The sequence below is a fragment of the Aulonocara sp. 'chitande type north' Nkhata Bay genome, linkage group LG1 (assembly GCF_057382095.1).
Source record: "Aulonocara sp. 'chitande type north' Nkhata Bay isolate Kocher_YH1m ecotype deep benthic linkage group LG1, A_spYH_male_GT1.1, whole genome shotgun sequence".
Classification (NCBI taxonomy): domain Eukaryota; kingdom Metazoa; phylum Chordata; class Actinopteri; order Cichliformes; family Cichlidae; genus Aulonocara; species Aulonocara sp. 'chitande type north' Nkhata Bay.
In genome coordinates, this window is record NC_141344.1 from 25,551,071 (window position 1) to 25,571,243 (window position 20,173).

Here is a 20,173-nt window from a genome sequence, read left to right on the forward strand (position 1 = left end):
ACCGGTTTATAAAAGTGTAGAGAATATGTTCCTTCTTTTCAGTCTAAAGAGTTTCGGATGTATGCACGTGTCACCAGAAATTGTTGGTGTACAAGGTCTCTTTTCAAACATTTACACTTTTAAACTGAAAAGCAAATAATGGATCATTCAGTTTGTGGAATTTATAAACATAACTTTGGGTGCTGTCTGCTCTTGGGTTTTTCAACAATACAAACATACGAACATATAAAACCAACAATTTCACATTATTTGGTCTGGTTCTTAACTATCCAACATTTTGTTTAGTTTTCTTAAATTATATTATTATGATTATATTGGACAGCACCTTGTAGAGTCTGCAGGTTCTCCCCGTGTCTACGTGGGTTCTATGGGTACTCCACCTTCCTCCCACAGTCCAAAGACATGCAATTAGTGGGGTTAGGCCAATTAATGATTCTAAATTGCCCACAGGTGTGAACCATCTGTCCAGGGTGTCTCGCCCTATGGCATCCTGGATTGGCTCCAGCCCTCCCACAACTCTTGAATTGGGTCAGCAGAAGAGGATGGATGAATAGTATTCCAGGAACTCGTCTTTATCAAAGCGTTGAGAGTAGGGACACACTGCTGGCGCCAGTAGCAGTTTTTGATACGGGCGACACGGGCGGTTGCCCAGGGCATGAGTACGAGCAATAAAAAACATTGCTCGTACTCATGCTGCCCCGACGTCAGCCAGCGCATATTGGGAATGGCATAGGCACCGATCGGTTTTCTATCGCCCATTTGCTGGGAGTAAGGGTGCCCTCCGTTTGCGAGGTGCGCCTGCTGCTTGCAGCACAGGGAGGAGAGGGCGGGGCGGCGGGGGATTCTCTGGCAGGCTGGAGCAGCATCTAATAACCAACTCGCAAAATAAAAAAAAAATAAAAACAAATAAAAACAAACCAACAAACACGAAAACACCAGACATTATGATACAAACTTATAATCTGCACCAATGTTTTTTCGAAATTCTATACGCAAAAAGTGAGCGCCTGCTCGCTGCTTAAGTCAAAGTAAACTTTATTGTCATCTCCGCTACATACAGTCCAGTATATAGAGAGACGAGACAACGAAGCTCAAGTTACAGCAGTGCAAGTAAACAAACAATAAATATAAGAAGAGTAAGAAAATATACACTTTAGGACTAGGGGTAAAGGGATCAATAACAATTTAAAATTTATAATTTACAGTTTGATGATTTAAAGTCTCACACACAACCCGTCGACAGGGGAGGATGGCCGGCTGCTTCCAAGTAGAGCACATTTCATTTATAATGTTGTAAATCCAAGCCCATTATGTATTCATGATCAGAATCCTGGGTTGTTCGAAATCCCAGAAATACACCTTAGACAAAGTGAATCTGTGAACTAAGGGTCTAGGTTCATTAGGTTATGTTGTGGTGATCCTCGGGGTGGGGGATGGGTGTTCATACTGAAGTGCAAAATCAAAACCAATGGAAGATGGACAAGAAAAGTTCAAAGCCATCAGGTGCTCAGTTTAGAAAAAAAGAGAAAAGAAGAGGAGGAGAAACGAGCAAAAGATACAGGTAAGCAGATGTGTCATTGGGGGGGGGGGGGGGGGGGGGCGCCAGAGGGAGTGTTTGCCCAGGGCACCAAACAGGCTAGGACCGCCACTGGCTGGCGCTCTGACATGATGGAAAATATCTGAGATCCTCAAGACCCATTTGGACATTACAACTGAATGCACAGTGCATAAACGTTCATGCTACTGTTTGAGGTTATGATGTAATGCATAAACAATGGAAACTCCAGAAGAAAATCACTTAAGTTTGGTGTGTGTTGAAGTTGCTATGTCTTCTGCTAACTTACTAGCACACTGTTCCAATAATTTCTTCCCCTTTATTCAGTTGAATCTACAACAAAAAAGCCAACAATAAAACAGTTTGAAATAAAATAGTATTTTTGCACCAAAAAGGTGATCCGAAAAGATCTATTAGCAGAAAACCTGGCATTTTTCAGGAGATGAACAGCATCTGAAAGAAATGAAAAGTCCTTAAAAAATAGGAAAACATCCAGCAAAAACCTGACACGGGACCTGAGAGATCCAATTGGCCCTTCACTTGATCCATCTACTATTCACTAAAGCCTCATCAGAAATGAGCTCAGTGGAAGCGTGGCTGTCATTCTTAAGGAAGGGAAACAGGAAGAAAAGGCTGAGCTATGCCAACAAAAAAAGAAGAGTGGCAACAGGTGATGAATCCAAATCTGAAATTCCTCACAGAGAACCGAGCCAACATCCAAAGAAGAGCTTTGAATTTCCTCCAAGAAGGAGAACTATTGCTGATGCCTACTTAACAGAATTAGAAGAAAGCTTTAAAAACAGAGTTTAGGGTGCGTTGAAAAACAAAGGTGGTCAGACCAAATACAGCTCCTTAGAGCTGTGTTTCTTTTTAGCCTTATATAATGTATTTCTATTCATACTGTTTCAATAAACTGCCGCTCGTTGCTTTTCCTGGCAAATCTAAAGAAATGAGAGTTGGATGAAGATTTTATGCGCAGCCACTTACCTCAGATGAACTGCTTGGTAGTAAACATGTGAAAAGATGTTCATTTAAGGCAGCTCAGATAAAATTATTACACAATATAGTACAAGTGAAAAGGTGTTGCTTTATTAAAAGCCCTTCTTTCAGATCAGGCCTGCTAACTATAGTGCCAGAATATTACAACATATTAACATTCTCATTTAAGCCGTGTCCAATTTAATTAGATCAGAGCAAAGAACCTGAGAAGTGAAGTCCATAAATTAGACTCAAAACTTAAAACCATTTAAAAGCATTTCTTTTCCACCAAAGCAAGAAAAAGGAGTTGGCGAGCTGATCCTGTGCCTTAAACCATTTTACAGCAGCCATGTCACAAAGCTCCCTTGGCACACGGTGATTTGTAATTTGTAATTACAAGAATTGATTAAAATGACCTCACTGGGTTACAATTTTTTTTTTTTTTTTTAAATCCAATTATTTAGACCGCTGAGGCCTTCAGTTGACAGATTGCAAATCTGCATTGCATATCTGGGAGAAGGGACACGCATACAGCCATCTCTTTGCAGGGGTCAAATGCTACAGAAATACTGTCTCCCTTGTAGCAAACTGTCTCATCTCCATGCATGTCTGAAACCAGCTTTGACTTCCTCATATTCACTCATGATACCTGCCAAATAAGGTATCGCCGTCCTTCTCCAAAGCCTCTCTTTAATATTCTATTCCTATCAAACAAAAAAGAGACCGGATAAAAAATTGATTCAGGCTGAACATAAAGGCAGAGGTGAGGGAGCTGTATCCATCACTGGCAGCCATTACATTTGTCACCAATTACTAATAGCTCTCAAAATGTCACTCTCCTTTGGTTTTAATCACATCCTGGAGTAACGCTACTCAATTTGTTTCTTAGTTTGTTGCCACAGACTCTCAGTTTGTCGACAGGCTGGCACGCTGTGAGTTATGTGACCCCATTTCAGAGCTGCGATAACTAATAGACTTGCATCAAAATTCATATCTCTTCTAAGGGCCTAAATTATTTGTGTAGCTTTTACCACGCAAATTAAATCTTACAAAGATGTGTGTTTTGCTGCGTGGCTCCATCTATCTTAGTCCGCAGCAGTAATTAGATTATCACTCAGTTGATGAGCTTCTATCACACGGCCACCCATTTAGTCAACTACAGTACACACACACACACACACACACACACACACACACACACAGTTATAAACACAAACAAAAATCCCACTCAGGCCCGTGTTTAGATGATGAATAGTGAATCATATACATGTATGTGCCCAAGTTTTGTCTCCAAAAAGAAACAATTGAGATGTTGATTTGTAGCTTATGTTCTTTAATTAATTTGATCATTACCCAAAACCTAACTCAGGAAAGCCCTGAGCTGTGCACAATGTGCGACATGCACAGTATAATATGCATGAATTGAACTGTGCCCAGCGGTCGAGAGGGAAAAGAGAAAAGCAGATTGCAAGGGCGAGAGAAAAGTAAATGACAGAAATGAAGAGGAGGTGGCATAGTTAGAGAAGTTATTGATGAATGTGGCTATTGATGAGTCACTCTGTTTCCAACCAGTCCGGCCATCCTTCAGACCGATTTTAATCACACTAAGCTTAATTGATAATCAAAACAGCAGCAAAGAGTAAGAGACCGTTTAAGTCCCGCTGTGTCATATTTTCAGGAACGCGGAATAATTGGGTAAAATTAAACTTTAGGCAGCTCATTATAACTATTGCAATTCTTCAGCACCATGAAAAAAAAAAAGAAAATCCTACTTCTGTGAATTCAAAAGCCTGTTTGGAAGGGAAATCGTGTTCGCAAATGTCAGTTTCCCTTTTATTTGATTGTATCAGAAGATTATCTAAAGCTTCCATAAGCAAAAGGAATATTCAGCAAAGACTTCACATTTGTGCCACATTAATATCTGAAAACACTCTGAAGACACAGTGTAGGTCAACACCGGGGATAATGAATAACAGAAATGTAACAAGGAAAAGAAAAAAAGATCTGCAGTTGAAAGGTTAGCGCTTGCAGATAAAACTTTAAAGTAAGATTTTATTCCGAGCAAAAGAAAGTAAAGAGCACTCAATGCCCCCCACCCCCCAAAAAACCCTCCTCTAATCTAATCTACTTGGAAGCAAAAGAAGACGAAGGCTTGGATCACATCTTTCAGACAAGCACTGGGGTCTGATCTGAGTATGTAACTTATTCACAGCGTCATCCCTGTTTCACAGCTGGCTTACAAAACAATCTATCTTCAAACACTGGACAATCTGCCTCGCCTTTTCATGCTGTTCTGTACACACGAGCGAAGAGAAATGCAGGGGTGGGGATGGAGGGGGTGGAGGGGGTGACACATTAGAGGAAGAGATTAGAATGATGTTATCTACATCTGTGCATAGCCCTATCCAAACTATTAATCAAAGATTCATTTTCCTCCTTCATCATGAGGACTGTTAAATCCTTTAGGAGATGAGAGAATTACTACATCTTTACCTCTGTAAGCTCTTCAATTCTGCAGATTTAAAACAGCATAGTGTCAAAGCTTGCAACCGACCAACAGCCTCACTTGGTTCTAAAAGCATTAGTCTCTTAATCTCTCCCTTCTTTTTGTGTGTGTGGCAACAGGAGTGTTGAAACTAAGCCACGACTACTCGCAAAGTTAAAATCGTGAATAAATCATATCCACTCAAGCAGCTTAGAGCCACTGCAAGATTGCAGCGGGCGCCATATGCGAAAGAGTCCACTTCATCTTGTTTATCAAATGTATGAAAGGATCCGGTTTTATGGATATTTTGCATAATGTTGTGAATAGCCAAAACACCTGTCTGTGCTTACTGATCACCAGGTTGTTAGAGTGATGGTAAAGCTTCCTATACACAAGACAAACAAGTGCTGCTGCCTTCCTGATTCCTGTGAGGCTGTTTTTATAGCAATTGTTGAACCAGTCTTAGCTGGAATAAGTCCATAAATGTAGCTGCGCTGTTTCATGCAGCAGTTTGTTAATAATGTTTGCAACAGTCTGTGTAGCCGAACCAATAATTGCCAATTGGAATATGTTGGTTGGGAGCACCTTGAAAGTGATTGTTTTAGTCACAAACTGTGATATGACTCTGTTAACATGTCAGCGCTACACACAAGGACAATTATTTCTATTGGCCATGCACATATGGGGTAGTTAGTCAGCCAATTACGAGCGGGCGCCTCTGTCCTAGATCTTGAAGGATAATAGAGGCAGTAATTATGATGTGTTCATTTTAATATGGTTTTATTGACAAGCATGGTAGCAGCGCTGCCTTCGCCCCCAATTGCAGCTGCTTGTGAAAACAGCTTTGAGTCAAATACAATGTCATATCTAATTGAGTTGCAAACAGACACAGGTGTAAAAAAAGTGCAGAGGTATGCCGAAATGCAATTCAGCTGTATCAAATAAACTGTAATGGAGATGTTAAAAAGGCGCAGTAATACAATAAACAAATCAAATATCACACGCATACATTAGAAAAACACTTTTTTTATGACCCTGGCAGACGCGAAAGAAAGAAGATGAAGGATCAAAGCTCCTTAGAACAGAATTCACCCATTTATTTTTTTAAAAGCTGGTTTTCAAACGGTGTCCGTTATTTTGCCTTTTGATTTATTCACTTGTTTAAAATATTCAGTAGAAAGGGCCTTTAAGGTCAAATGGTCATATTCTGGTCATGTTCGTTTCAAAACAATGTAAGTAAACCAAAAAAGAAATGAAAGATGTGCTCTCAACTGTCTTTTCAGTCACCGTTTTCCCTCTCCTTCCTTATGCTTCCTATTAACATCTTTATAGACACTATGATCAGTCTGACACTCTCTTTATCACTGCACTTCACTCTGGACAGTACGCCTTTAACATCCTTTTATATCACACGTCTTCATTTCCGTCCTTTTCTTGTCCCTTAAATCTTTTTATATCCATTCCTCCAGCTTCCTGACCCCCCCCTCTCCACTTCCTCCTTTTGTTTTTCCCCTCCCTTCCCCCCCCCCCCGAGACATTAAGGTCACGGTCAATCATTTATAACCATGTGCTTTAAATGCTGCTAAGTCTTATCTCTGAATGCTTTATGGACGCTTCATGACTGACGGCATAAAGCCACAGTACTCTACTGCCAGAGCTACAGCTCTTTATATCTCTCCTTCTCTGTCGTCCTTTCTGTCTGTCTGTCTGTGCGACTGTGTCTTTCATTCTCTCTCTGAATGGTACTTGTGGTACGCAGTGCATCATGCATCAACCCCACTTCTCAGCACACAGGTAGGCGCGTTACAGCCGAGGCTCTGACAAATAGAGATAGGGATGGCCGATCACATGATTCGGCCAGCCCACATCCCATGTGCTCCCTTTCGAAGGACACTGACGTCATGGGCAGAGTCAGAGCTGGTGCAATGGCTGTGTCAATGTCACCTTATGTTCTGCTTAGCTGTTAGCGTAGTGTGGTGGGAGCCGCCGTTGCTGTCGTTACTGGCCTGGCAGCCTTGAATGTAGCGCGGTGGAAGCAGCAGAGTGAGTGACAAGTCATCCTAAACTGCCACTTTAAAACCTGCTGTGGCTAATGATGTGTATCTACAAGTGATACGTGTGCGTGAGTCTGTGTGTGTGTGTCTGCACATGTTAAGTGCTTGTGCACCATTACATCTACGGGTATCACTTTTAATGTGTTTTCATTTAGTTTAGCAATAAAGACATTGTCCATTAACCTCCTAATATAAATTTAATCTATTTTAACCCTTTGGTAAAGGTCAAACCACAAGAATAATCTAAATAATGACCACATAATGTTGTTTTGCCTGCAATTCTTCTTCCATTTCATGAGGATGCCATCCATTTATAATATATATTATAGTAGAGTACATGGTCATGCTGAACAAATATGTTTTTTAGCCTCAAGGAGTGAGTGTTTAGTTACCCATAAAAACTCGATCGTCTGATTACGAACTGACAAAAGTAGTAAGAAAAAGAAATAGGTGATCTCCATCCTGTGTGTTTTGAATTACAGGTACTGTTTTTTCTTATAAAGTGTAACACTCTTTCTATATAGTATGTATTCATTCATTTTTTTGCCTGCATCTCTTGTATAGTAATGTGGAAGCATATGTGTTTTAAGAACAAAAACAAAGGGTATCGTGTGAAGCCTAATTGCATCATTATCATTAGCAGTAGTACTAGTAGTAGCAGTATTATTACTATTATTAATAATGCTATTGTCAGGGACACACTCAACATCAAAAAGAAAGCAATCGATAGACGAGTACAGCATCTCTTTATGTCTGTGTGCATACGTGCGCCATGTGTTGGTAAGATGCGAAGATATATGGGCAGCACATGCACATTCATATACGCCTGTGCGTCTGTGTGGTGGGAATACTAAATAACTGTAGCGAAAAGCCCTCGAGCCACTGTCAAAATTATCTTCTGTAGCAAGTCCCTGTAGCGCTGCTTGGCTCTATCAAGGGCCTGTGGGTTGGACTCACAGTTGTGCCTCTGCTTGAAACTTGGACAATCTCACCCATAAACTTACCGCATCCATTGCAGGCAAAACAAATAAGTAGATCAACAGTCCTGAAGTCAAATTTAACAAATCAGTTATGGCAGCTTGTATGGGCCTGTTTCTCCCTGTCTCTTTCTATTTCTGCTTCGCCATACCCAGTTGCCAGGATACCACTGTGTAATGCACAGTCCTAATTGTTTTGACTGAATAACAAGCTGTTTAATAAAGGCACCTTGTACAATGTTGTGATTCACGTCATGCACAAGCTCAGTGGATTAATTTGAGGAAGGAGTGTAGGTGCTAGTTGGTGGAGTCTCTATATGTTCCTCTAAGTCAGAACAGCTATACGCAAGAGACCATCTTACGATAGGCTTACAGCAGCAGCAATGCCAATGAGCTGTCGGACCACGCTCATCATCAGGCACACACTTGTAAAGTTGTGTGACTGTGTAACCCTTTCCACACACACACACGTACACACTGCAACCTTGAACTTTTCACAATGCTACATGAGAATGCAAATGTCCAAATCAGGAGGGACATCTTATAGATTTTACCCTACGAGTTCCCTTAAACAAAGTCGGCACAATGTCAGATCATTCCCAGGTGAAAGTAGCACAGGTAACTGTCCCATGAATTTACAGTGAGCAGTGGGCATCATGTGGGCTGTCTCATGTAAACTCTTCACACACACGCAGCTCTCTTGTCTAAAGAAAGCACACTATCCTCAGTAGTGAGAATATATCTAAGGTGGAGAATCCTCTGCTGTGTGCTACGTGTGGGAAAGGGCAAATGCTGACAATGTCCTGACTTGATTCTCCTGACATTGTCCCAAGATCGTGTTTGAAGCATGTTATGACCCAGGGTCATTATTTGCGGTACGGTGTTGTTATTGTTTGTATTTGTATTCAGTGTTGCTTGTTTCCAGGTGGAGGCCACCCATTGGTGGAGGAAGGAAAGAGGCCAGCTACAAAAGGGGTTGGACTGGGTCGGCGAGCAGACTTCCTGGTTTCCCGTGAGCTGTGTGTCAGGGGACCGTCGTGGTGTGTGACTGCACGGGGCTGCAATATTAATGCTGAAAAAGGGGTTGTACCTGGGCTTGGTAGCTGTAGGGGTGGGAAGCCGTTTTCTTTTATTCCCCTCTTTTCTCCTGTTTCGGGTAGGGAGACAGGTTAGAGAATTGTATTTTGTTTTGGGATCGTGGGAGGTAAGTTAGCTCTGTTTTTCTTTCTAGTGTGTTTTGTTTGTTGTTTTGGCATCGCCCACCCTGAAGCTCGCTACCTGTTCAGTAAATAAATTAACCAACTCTCGTCATTCTGCCGTGGTGTGATTTTTTTTGTCGTTATTATGTATCGGGTTTATCTTTTTGTTGTGTTGCACCCCGGCTTCGGGCCGGTGTGTAACATAAATGGGGGCTCGTCCGTTTGAGGGATTTCGGGGTCGTTTGTGTGTAGTGGGGTTCGTGTGGGTGTGTGGGGGTTTTTTTGTGTTTTTGGGGGTTGTTTGTGTGGGTGGCCGCGGATGGAGTTTGATGTGGATAAGTTTGCCGAGGCGCCTTCCTTGCAGCAGTTGAGTCGGTGTCGGAGGGAGGATTTGCTGCTTATTGCGGGCCGTTTTGATGTGCGAGCGCCGGCGGGGGTGAAAAAGGATGATTTGCGACAGCTTGTCACGGTGGCTTTGAGCGAGCGGGGTTTGCTGTCGAGCGTGCCGCTTGTTGGTGGGACGGGCGGGGCGGCTATGGAGCCGTTGGCTCCGTTGTCTGTTCCTCCTGTGGCCGCCCCCTCTGTGGCTCCTCCTGCTCCGGTGGTGGGGTCGTCGGCGGAGGAGCTCCAGTTGTTGCTCCGCATTAAGGAGGTGGAGTTGAGTAGTCACCGGTTGGAGGTAGAAGCGATGCATTTGAGGGTGAGGGCGTTGGAGTTGGAGCGCGGACCTCCACCGCGTGCCCCTGACTCTACGCCGCCCACGCCTGCGCCCTCTGTGCTCCCTGCGCCGCCGGCGCCTGGTCCCGCCCCGGCTCTCCGTCAGGATTTTGATGTTGGGAGGCACATTAAATTGGTGCCGCCCTTTTGTGAATCAGAGGTGGAGTCGTTTTTTCCTGCTTTTGAGCGTGTGGCTGCCGCGTTAAAGTGGCCGGAGGAGGTCTGGGTTTTGCTGTTGCAGTGTCGGCTGGTGGGTAGGGCTCAGGAGGTGTGGGCTAGCCTGTCAGCATCTGAGAGCTTAGATTATGGTGTGGTTAAGGCTGCCGTATTGCGTGCTTTTGAGTTGGTGCCTGAAGCGTACCGTCAGAAGTTTCGGCAGTGTGTGAGGGGGGGGGATCAGACTTATGTGGAGTTTGCGCGCGAGAAGGGTTTGCTCTTTGATCGGTGGTGCCAGGCTAGTGAGGTTAAGGAGTTTGCACAGTTGAAGGAGTTGATGTTATTGGAGGATTTCAAGGGGTGTCTGCCGGAGCGGGTGGTTGTTTATTTGAACGAGCAGAAGGTCGTTTCCCTCGCGAAAGCGGCGGTTCTGGCAGATGAGTTTGCTTTGACGCACAAGAGGGGTTTTTCCCCTCCGTTACGTCGGGGTTCTAGAGTTTTGCCGGAGGTGGGGGGGGGGGCGTTCTCCCCCGCTCTCGCGGCGTAGCCCTACGGTGGCCGCTGGGGACCGCCGATGTTTTTTTTGTCATGAGCTCGGTCATCTCGTTGCTTCTTGTCCCGTGCTGAGGGCGAGGGAGGGGGCGCGGGCCGACATTTCGGGGGGGGCCGTGCAGTGTTGCTCCGCGGTAACCCGCCCTAGCTTAATGCCGGTTGGCGTCGTTCCGCGGGGGATAGATGAGGTGTTTCGACCGTTTGTTTCGACGGGGTTTTTATCGTTGTCTGGTGATGCGGGGGACCGGGTTCCGATCACCATCTTGAGGGATACAGGGGCGAAGCATTCGGTGGCGCGGCATGGAGTCGTGCCTTTTTCTCAGCAGTCGTACTGTGGTTCTGATTTGCTGGTGTGGGGTATCAAGGTGAGTCTTTTACGCATGCCTCTCCATACGGTTACTTTGACCTCGTCCTTCGTATCGGGCGCTGTGCGGGTGGGGGTTCGAGATCAGCTGCCAATTGAAGGCATTGATCTTGTTTTGGGAAATGACTTGGCCGGGGGAAAAGTGTTTCCGGCTATGCCGGAAGTTATTGAGTGTCCTACTTCGGATCGGTTATGCCAATTCCCGTCGGAGCTGGGTGACCCCACAGTTTATCCGGCATGTGTGGTTACTCGTGCTCAAGCTCGTCGCTTGGGTGGTGAGGTGGACATATCCGAAATGTTTCCGGGCGGCTCTGAGCCGCATGATAGTTCTGTTCCGGGGGTAGATGGTGGGACGGCGAAGGTTTTTAGTATGGTGTCGGAGAAGGAGGCAGCAGGTATCCGCAGGTTTGTGTGTGGTCAACTCCGTGACGAGGCAGACCTGAGCACGCTGACCTTGGGAATTTTAAAAAAGAGATATCAGACACACAACAAATGTGACTCATTAAGGCCAGAAGTAAAAACTTTCATGAAACAGGTGGTGCAAGAGGAACTGATGAAAATGCAGGATAATGATGAAAGTGAAAGTGACTCAGAGACTAAGAAGCTCCAGAACAAAAGGAAAAGAGAAAATGGAAATGACGAGGTCATGAGTGAGAGTGAAGATGAATCCTGGGCAAAGAAATCACAAAATAATCATTCAAGCTCATCATCAGAATCTGAGGTTCAAGAGGACAACAAAACAGAAAGTAAGGAAAGCAGCAATGATGAAGAAAATGCCAAATCTCAAGCTGATGGTGAAGAGCCAGAGGTGAAAAAATCACAACAAAAGAGAAATGAAAATCGTCAAATTGACAGTGACGAGTCTTCTGATGAGGAACTCAGTGAGGAAAGCAACTGCAGTGACAGTCCAAAGAAAATGGTGAGAATGAACGTCGAGACAGTAACCAGCAGTAAAGATGAAGGAAGGAGAACACCACTGAGTGATGCAGGAAACGAATCAGATGGAGACTGCAAGTCAGAAACGAGTGACAAAATTAGGAGCGACGAGTCTTCTGACAGTGAAAAAGAAGATACAAAAGTGGAAGAGAAAACCAGTGACCCAGACTCAGTTTCATCACTACCTTCTTTGGAAGATGAAAAAGAAAATAAGACTGATAAAACAAATGATAAAAAGATGAAGAAGAGTGTGAAGAAAGATGAGAGCACCAGAAAACCAAAGTCTGATGACAAATCGGTGGCGAGGCTTGAACGTTATATTGCCCTCTGCGGCGTGAGGAGAAATTACAAGAAGCTGCTGGAGGACTGCCGCTCCCAGGTGGCTGTTCTGAAGAAGGAGCTTGAAGAGCTTGGTGTACATGGTCAGCCAACTATTCAGAAATGGAAAAAGGTTGTTGGTCTTCCATGGTCTCTTGTGTTCTGAGGGCCTCTGGATGTCTGGAGTTTTGATCTCCTCCATACCCGCTTCACACCCTGGAGGACGGGGCTGTGGCCCCCCCACACTCCCTAGCAGATCATTACATGGAGAAACCTTTGGAATGCAAGCATGCTGATCCACACAGGTATGCACACATGGGTATTCACAGACGCGGACTAAAGCTTTCTTGGCTGCTGCCTCAAAGCACACTGTGCGCTGTCTATCTTGCGTGCTGCACAATATCGTTTATTATTTAGTAAATATTGATATCTATGACTAGCTAGTTTATTGTGATGGTGCTTTGTTTTCTCTATTATTATGTTGCTCTTTGTTGTTTGCTGTCTCCTCTGTTTGTTTTTTTTGTTTGTTTTTTTTTTTTTTTTTCTCCATACAGGTGACCCAGGAGTTCTTTTTTTTTTTCTCTCTCTCTTCCCCCCCCTTCTCACCGTCTCTTCTCCCCTTTGGTTTTCTTTCTTTCTCTCCCCCTCTTTCTCTCATTCATTCCCCCTGTCCTATTTATTTAAAAAAAAAAAAAAAAAAAAAAAAAAGAAATGGAAAAAGGTCAGAATGAAGAGAGAGCAAGCTCAAGAACTGGCTGCTCTTGATGTCAACAACATCATTACCACACAAGGTCGACCTACACGCAGGGGTGCCTCAGCAAGTCAGAAACAACAGGACTGTCCGTCCTCTGAATATCAGCGCACTCTAAACTCGGAATCAGACAGTGATCAGGAAAACAATACCCACAGAGGTCGCAGGAAAATGTCCGAATGGGCCAACCTGCAGGGGATCATCAGTGATGACACAGACAGTGACTGATGAGTCTGGTTTCCCCCTAGGAAGTGTTCGATTTGTTTGTTTGTTTTAATGTTTTTGATACTAGGTCTAGCATCTCTCTAATGAGATGCATGATTTTAGGTGGGGGGGTGTTATGACCCAGGGTCATTATTTGCGGTACGGTGTTGTTATTGTTTGTATTTGTATTCAGTGTTGCTTGTTTCCAGGTGGAGGCCACCCATTGGTGGAGGAAGGAAAGAGGCCAGCTACAAAAGGGGTTGGACTGGGTCGGCGAGCAGACTTCCTGGTTTCCCGTGAGCTGTGTGTCTGAGGACCGTCGTGGTGTGTGACTGCACGGGGCTGCAATATTAAAGCTGAAAAAGGGGTTGTACCTGGGCTTGGTAGCTGTAGGGGTGGGAAGCCGTTTTCTTTTATTCCCCTCTTTTCTCCTGTTTCGGGTAGGGAGACAGGTTAGAGAATTGTATTTTGTTTTGGGATCGTGGGAGGTAAGTTAGCTCTGTTTTTCTTTCTAGTGTGTTTTGTTTGTTGTTTTGGCATCGCCCACCCTGAAGCTCGCTACCTGTTCAGTAAATAAATTAACCAACTCTCGTCATTCTGCCGTGGTGTGATTTTTTTTGTCGTTATTATGTATCGGGTTTATCTTTTTGTTGTGTTGCACCCCGGCTTCGGGCCGGTGTGTAACAAGCAGTATTTTCTTTTTGCTGCTGTGTTGCTATTTTCTGTGTGTGTCCATGGACAGACAGACAGACCTATGACCACCTGCTAAAGTAATATTTCTGGGATATCTCCTTTGTGGTTCTTCCCACAGCAGACACACTGTTTTTTCACTCACAAGGTGAAAATAATGCCAGTCTCACTGCTGTGGCTGTTAATAAAAAGGCACGTCTGTTATGTTAGTCATCTCAAACCCAACATGAGTGCAGAACACTCCTAATGTGCACACATGCACTCTCTCATCTGTTCCACTTTTTGACTCGTCCTTTGTAAAGACATTGTCTCAAGCATTGTCTTATCTCATCTTATCCTATCTTATGCAAAAACAGTCACCTCGAGGCACTTTATGTTGTAAGGTAAAGACTCTAATGATACAGAGAAACAACAATCAAACGACCAACTGGGAGGAAGCACTCGGCGACAGTGGGGAGGAAAAATTCCCTTTTAACAGGAAGAAACCTCCAGGGAATCAGACTCAGGGAGGAGCAGCTATCTGGTCCTTAAAGCATTTTCCAATTAAAAACAACATTACATTTCTAGGAAACAAAAATCTATATGTTTAGTCCATATGTTGATAGTTTACATAGGTTTACTACAAAATTTCTACATTTTTAGACATTGGACTTCATAAGTTATACCTTGCTAGTACCAGGTTAGACCCCTTTTTTCAGATGACAGTATTACCAGGCCCTAAACTAGATAAACTAGCCTAAATATTAAAGTACCACAGGTTGGAAGTAAATAAGGCCAGCCCACTTATAGCCCAGGGAGGAAAGTGGTGAGCTGTCCTATGAAGGACAGGTCCCTTCTATTATTAAGATGTCATTAGCAGATGATAGCAGACCTTGGCTGCCAGTTGAAGTTCCCCAGAGAGACCACCATAACGTCACTGGGTCCAGATCATGTTCTAGTACATGGTCATCATTATGACATATATTTAAAAATGCAAAGATGAGAAACTCTATTCTTGTTTATAATTAAAACCTGCTGTTGCTGTTGTCCTAGAAGATCATGTGTTTCTATTGTTTCTATGCAGTAATAAAAATTCTTATGATTAATTACAATTGCTTTCCTTTTTGTGGTGAATTGGGTCTCAGTGGTCTAAACATGCAAATACAACTTATGTATCATATGAAATCAAAGGGCATGAGGAAAGCCACTACTAGCCTTTCTTATTTTGTTGATGAAGAGCCAGCTAGCACAAGACAATGTGCATCCAGGTGTATTTATAAAACATTAAACGTTTTCACACAAAGGGTTACACAGGCTAATTGTTAAGTTTCTCAATTTTACCAAATTATTGTGGCAGCAGGATAAAAGCATCTATAAAAATGTTCCTTTTTTCTTCAATTTTTGTCAAAATAAATAAATAAAGCACAGATGCTGACACATTTTACTGAATCATTCATTATTTTTACTCTTTCCAATTGCTAATGGAAATAATAGTCTTTGGTGTAATTTTTAATCACTGTCTTCTTAGAGAAAAAGTTTAAACTTTTTTTTAGAAGAGCACCATAAACAATGTGCATATTTATGTCTTTAATAAATAATGTAACCTTGTATTTAGAACACCATATGATTAAATTATAAAATAAGTGTAGTTGATTCACCCACTGGCAATTAACAGTGTGAAGTGACAAGAGCAGAGGCATTAACCGTTGTCACTGCACTTATAATATGTCATCATTTTATAAAAAGCCTAATTAATTTGTCACATGAAAATTAAAACAAGTTTACATGGCAACACTGAAATGTGACATGTTTATATAAGCACATGCTATGTCACAACATCGGGTTGAGCAGGATGCTCCCTCAATAATAAGTAATAACTTAACCCTTCTAACCCTGTAACATTGTTTGTGAAAACAAAAACAATAAACAAATGTGCGACTTAACAGTAACCTAACGAATAAGTCACACTGAAATTTCAGCATAAAGCTACTGAACATAGCACTGGCATTTTGAGCAGCAGCGAGCAGCAGTGTAATCCAGAGCAACAGGATCGAAATCTGCAAACAGTTGATTACATCTACACAAAATGCACAACAATTAATAAGTTCAACAAATCTAAATGATATACCATTATAGACTCACACAGACAAAATTAAGGACATTTGCCCTACAGTAAGTCTTTATATTTCAGAGACCCTATTAAGAATTAAATGGGTGTACAGGATAACCTTACTCGTGAGAAAATACAGAACTGAGGCTGTTGAGAGAATCACCATCCATACGTCCATCCAGCCATTCATTCATTCTTTGTCTTGTGGTTCTTTGAAGTTTATTAATAGTGGCAGCAGGTTAAACAGGGAATTCCAGATGTCCTTCTACCAAGCAGCATTACAAAGTCCTCTTGGAACTTTGTAATGCTGCTTTCTGATGTGTTCCAGTTCCAAATAAGATATAAAATCTCTCCCAAGGTCTCCCCCTTGTTGGGCGTGTCCGGAAAACCTCCAAGTGGGCCTGGAGGCTTTCTGAGATCCAAACCACCTCGTGGCTCTACTCCTAGCTCCCTCTGTATGTCTGGGCACATCCTGTCTCTAAACTCAAATGAAAGGGAATCACCACTGTGATGTGTAAGAACTTTTGTCATGTTCATTCATACATAAAGATGGAAAAGGGGATGGAGGGTAGAATTTATTACCAATACCAAGGATTATGATGTCACTATTTTATATGAATCATCCCTAAAAGCACATGTCTGAATAAGCAAGGATCCAAATTTCTGGTACCAGAAATGTCCTGGTTTCTTTTTTGCATTGTTGTTACAATTGACCAATGAGAAGGAGTCATCTGACTGAAGAAAAATGGTGTATATGGAGTGCAAAAAAGGGAGCATGTTTGATAAAATGATATTGTAAAATTATCCCACTTTACTTGAGTAGTTAACCCTTAATTATACTTCATAAATGTGTTTTTATGATGTGGGATTGAGGATACTGTATGAGGCATTACCTTGCTGGGCATTTACACCAATAAAAGTACAATGCTTTAAATATTTAATGCACTACATAAAGTAGTGCATTAAACTGCACTTGCTAATGGTGCTCAGTGTAGTGTGCTACTTAAAGACAGAGCCACTGAAGAGATTGAAGTAAATCTGTATAGTGTTGCGCCAATGGAAAATTACTTCCTGTTTATATATGTCAGTAAGTTTGAGGCTGCAGATGCAAGTGTAAGTGCTGCATGCAAATGACCAGGGTGCCTCTGCCTGGGCTCCATGAGGGATGCTAATGTGAGCATCAAGCTTTCTTTAGAATGCAAGTCAGACTCAATTGACGTGCACGCAAACATGAACTTATACCTGAAGAGGGTAAAGCTGTTATTCAGATGAATCTGAACCAATCAGCATGTGACGGGATTGCAGACTTTGCCCTTGCAGAGTCAGGTGCTTCCTATGGCAGCTTTAGAAAAAACTGCAATTTTCTAACTTGTCACTTTAAATTCAGCTTCTTTGTATTTATTATATTTGCAGAAGAGCAGTTTTTGTTCATTAGAGCCGTGAGCAATAAATTCTTAAACCCTCTTACACTGGCATCAATTTGAAAGTATATACATATATATATATATATATATATATATATTATGGAATGCCCTTTAGGAAAATATTATATATATATTCCAACCAAAGTCTGAATATATAGAATGATCTTTTGAATATATAGAATGAAACTTGAGTATATAGAATGAAACTTGAATATATAGAATGATCTTTTGAATATATAGAATGAAACTTGAATATATAGAATGATCTTTTGAAAATATAGAATGAAGCTTGAATATATAGAATGAAACTTGAATATATAGAATGATCTTTTGAATATATAGAATGATCTTTTGAAAATATAGAATGAAGCTTGAATATATAGAATGAAACTTGAATATATAGAATGATCTTTTGAATATGTAGAATGATCTTTTGAATATATAGAATGATCTTTTGAATATATAGAATGATCTTTTGAATATATAGAATGATCTTTTGAATATATAGAATGATCTTTTGAAAATATAGAATGAAACTTGAATGAACCTCATTTTTAGAGATGATGTGTTTCTGAATTCTCTGCCTTTACAAAATGGCATCAGCTGAACTATTTCAGTACTTTTTAGAGCTTGACAACTGTTTTGCGACAGCTGTTCAAATTGCAAATGGTAGAAATAATTTGGAATTTATACTACATCACCTTGAAGAACACGTTTTCATTATTGCAACATTTCTAGTGCTCATGAATAATGTTCAACAAAATGTTTCTGGGAGAAGATTATGCACACTTCTTGAGGGAATTTATCAATCACTGATGGAGATGTCAACTGAGCTAACACTTCGAGCAGAAGCTGAAGCACATGTTATGGGCTCATTATATCATTCTACATCTCAAAGAGGAAGGTCAAGGTAAGTGATAAAAATGGAAACAAATTCATTCGTAATGTGTATGGCACTTGAAAGAGTCAAGAGATGGCAAACAAGATAATGAATGCAAGAAATAAGAAAGAAGTTAACATATTTCTTCTTTTGTTTCTAACTCTTTTAGGTACAACATACCAGCTACTGAGCTGACTGATATGCGAGACTTGGGGTTTAGTTGGATGGCCATATCTCAAATGTTGTCAGTAAATGTTCGAACACTGTACAACCACAGGATACAACTAGTGGACTATGGAAATTTGCAATTTGAACAGCTGTCGCAAAACAGTTGTCAAGCTCTAAAAAGTACTGAAATTGTTCAGCTGATGCCATTTTGTAAAGGCAGAGAATTCAGAAACACATCATCTCTAAAAATGAGGTTCATACATTCTATATATTCAAGTTTCATTCTATATATTCAAGTTTCATTCTATATATTCAAAAGATCATTCTATATATTCAAGTTTCATTCTATATATTCAGAAGATCATTCTATATATTCAAGTTTCATTCTATATATTCAGAAGATCATTCTATATATTCAAGTTTCATTCTATATATTCAAAAGATCATTCTATATATTCAAGTTTCATTCTATATATTCAAAAGATCATTCTATATATTCAAGTTTCATTCTATATATTCAAAAGATCATTCTATATATTCAAGTTTCATTCTATATATTCAAAAGATCATTCTATATATTCAAGTTTCATTCTATATATTCAAAAGATCATTCTATATATTCAAGTTTCATTCTATATATTCAAAAGATCATTCTATATATTCAAGTTTCATTCTATATATTCAAAAGATCATTCTATATATTCAAGTTTCATTCTATATATTCAAGTTTCATTCTATATATTCAAGTTTCATTCTATATATTCAAAAGATCATTCTATATATTCAAGTTTCATTCTATATATTCAAGTTTCATTCTATATATTCAAAAGATCATTCTATATATTCAAGTTTCATTCTATATATTCAAGTTTCATTCTATATATTCAAAAGATCATTCTATATATTCAAGTTTCATTCTATATATTCAAGTTTCATTCTATATATTCAAGTTTCATTCTATATATTCAAAAGATCATTCTATATATTCAAGTTTCATTCTATATATTCAAAAGATCATTCTATATATTCAAGTTTCATTCTATATATTCAAAAGATCATTCTATATATTCAAGTTTCATTCTATATATTCAAAAGATCATTCTATATATTCAAGTTTCATTCTATATATTCAAAAGATCATTCTATATATTCAAGTTTCATTCTATATATTCAAAAGATCATTCTATATATTCAAGTTTCATTCTATATATTCAAAAGATCATTCTATATATTCAAGTTTCATTCTATATATTCAAGTTTCATTCTATATATTCAAGTTTCATTCTATATATTCAAAAGATCATTCTATATATTCAAGTTTCATTCTATATATTCAAGTTTCATTCTATATATTCAAGTTTCATTCTATATATTCAAAAGATCATTCTATATATTCAAGTTTCATTCTATATATTCAAGTTTCATTCTATATATTCAAAAGATCATTCTATATATTCAAGTTTCATTCTATATATTCAGACTTTGGTTGGAATATATATATATAATATTTTCCTAAAGGGCATTCCATAATATATATATATATATAAAAATAGATAGATAGATAGATAGATAGATAGATAGATAGATAGATAGATAGATAGATAGATAGATAGATAGATAGATAGATAGATAGATAGATAGATAGATAGATATGAGACTCGAGAAGAATTACCAAT

At 40.4% G+C, this 20,173-nt stretch overlaps 2 protein-coding genes across 2 annotated transcripts; both read left to right on the plus strand.

The window, feature by feature from the left end:
* Window positions 1–6,945: 6,945 nt before the first annotated feature.
* On the plus strand, window positions 6,946–10,668 carry LOC147339178 (uncharacterized). The gene is made up of 2 exons (XM_086297871.1): window positions 6,946–7,061; window positions 8,975–10,668. The coding sequence occupies exon 2, from the start codon at window positions 9,568–9,570 to the stop codon at window positions 10,666–10,668; it is 1,101 nt and encodes a 366-aa protein (XP_086153997.1). The 5' UTR covers window positions 6,946–7,061; window positions 8,975–9,567.
* A 127-nt stretch (window positions 10,669–10,795) lies between these two features.
* On the plus strand, window positions 10,796–13,294 carry LOC147339179 (uncharacterized). Its single transcript, XM_086299129.1, has 2 exons — window positions 10,796–12,424; window positions 13,013–13,294. The coding sequence occupies exons 1-2, from the start codon at window positions 10,826–10,828 to the stop codon at window positions 13,268–13,270; spliced, it is 1,857 nt and encodes a 618-aa protein (XP_086155255.1). The 5' UTR covers window positions 10,796–10,825; the 3' UTR covers window positions 13,271–13,294.
* Window positions 13,295–20,173: the final 6,879 nt, after the last annotated feature.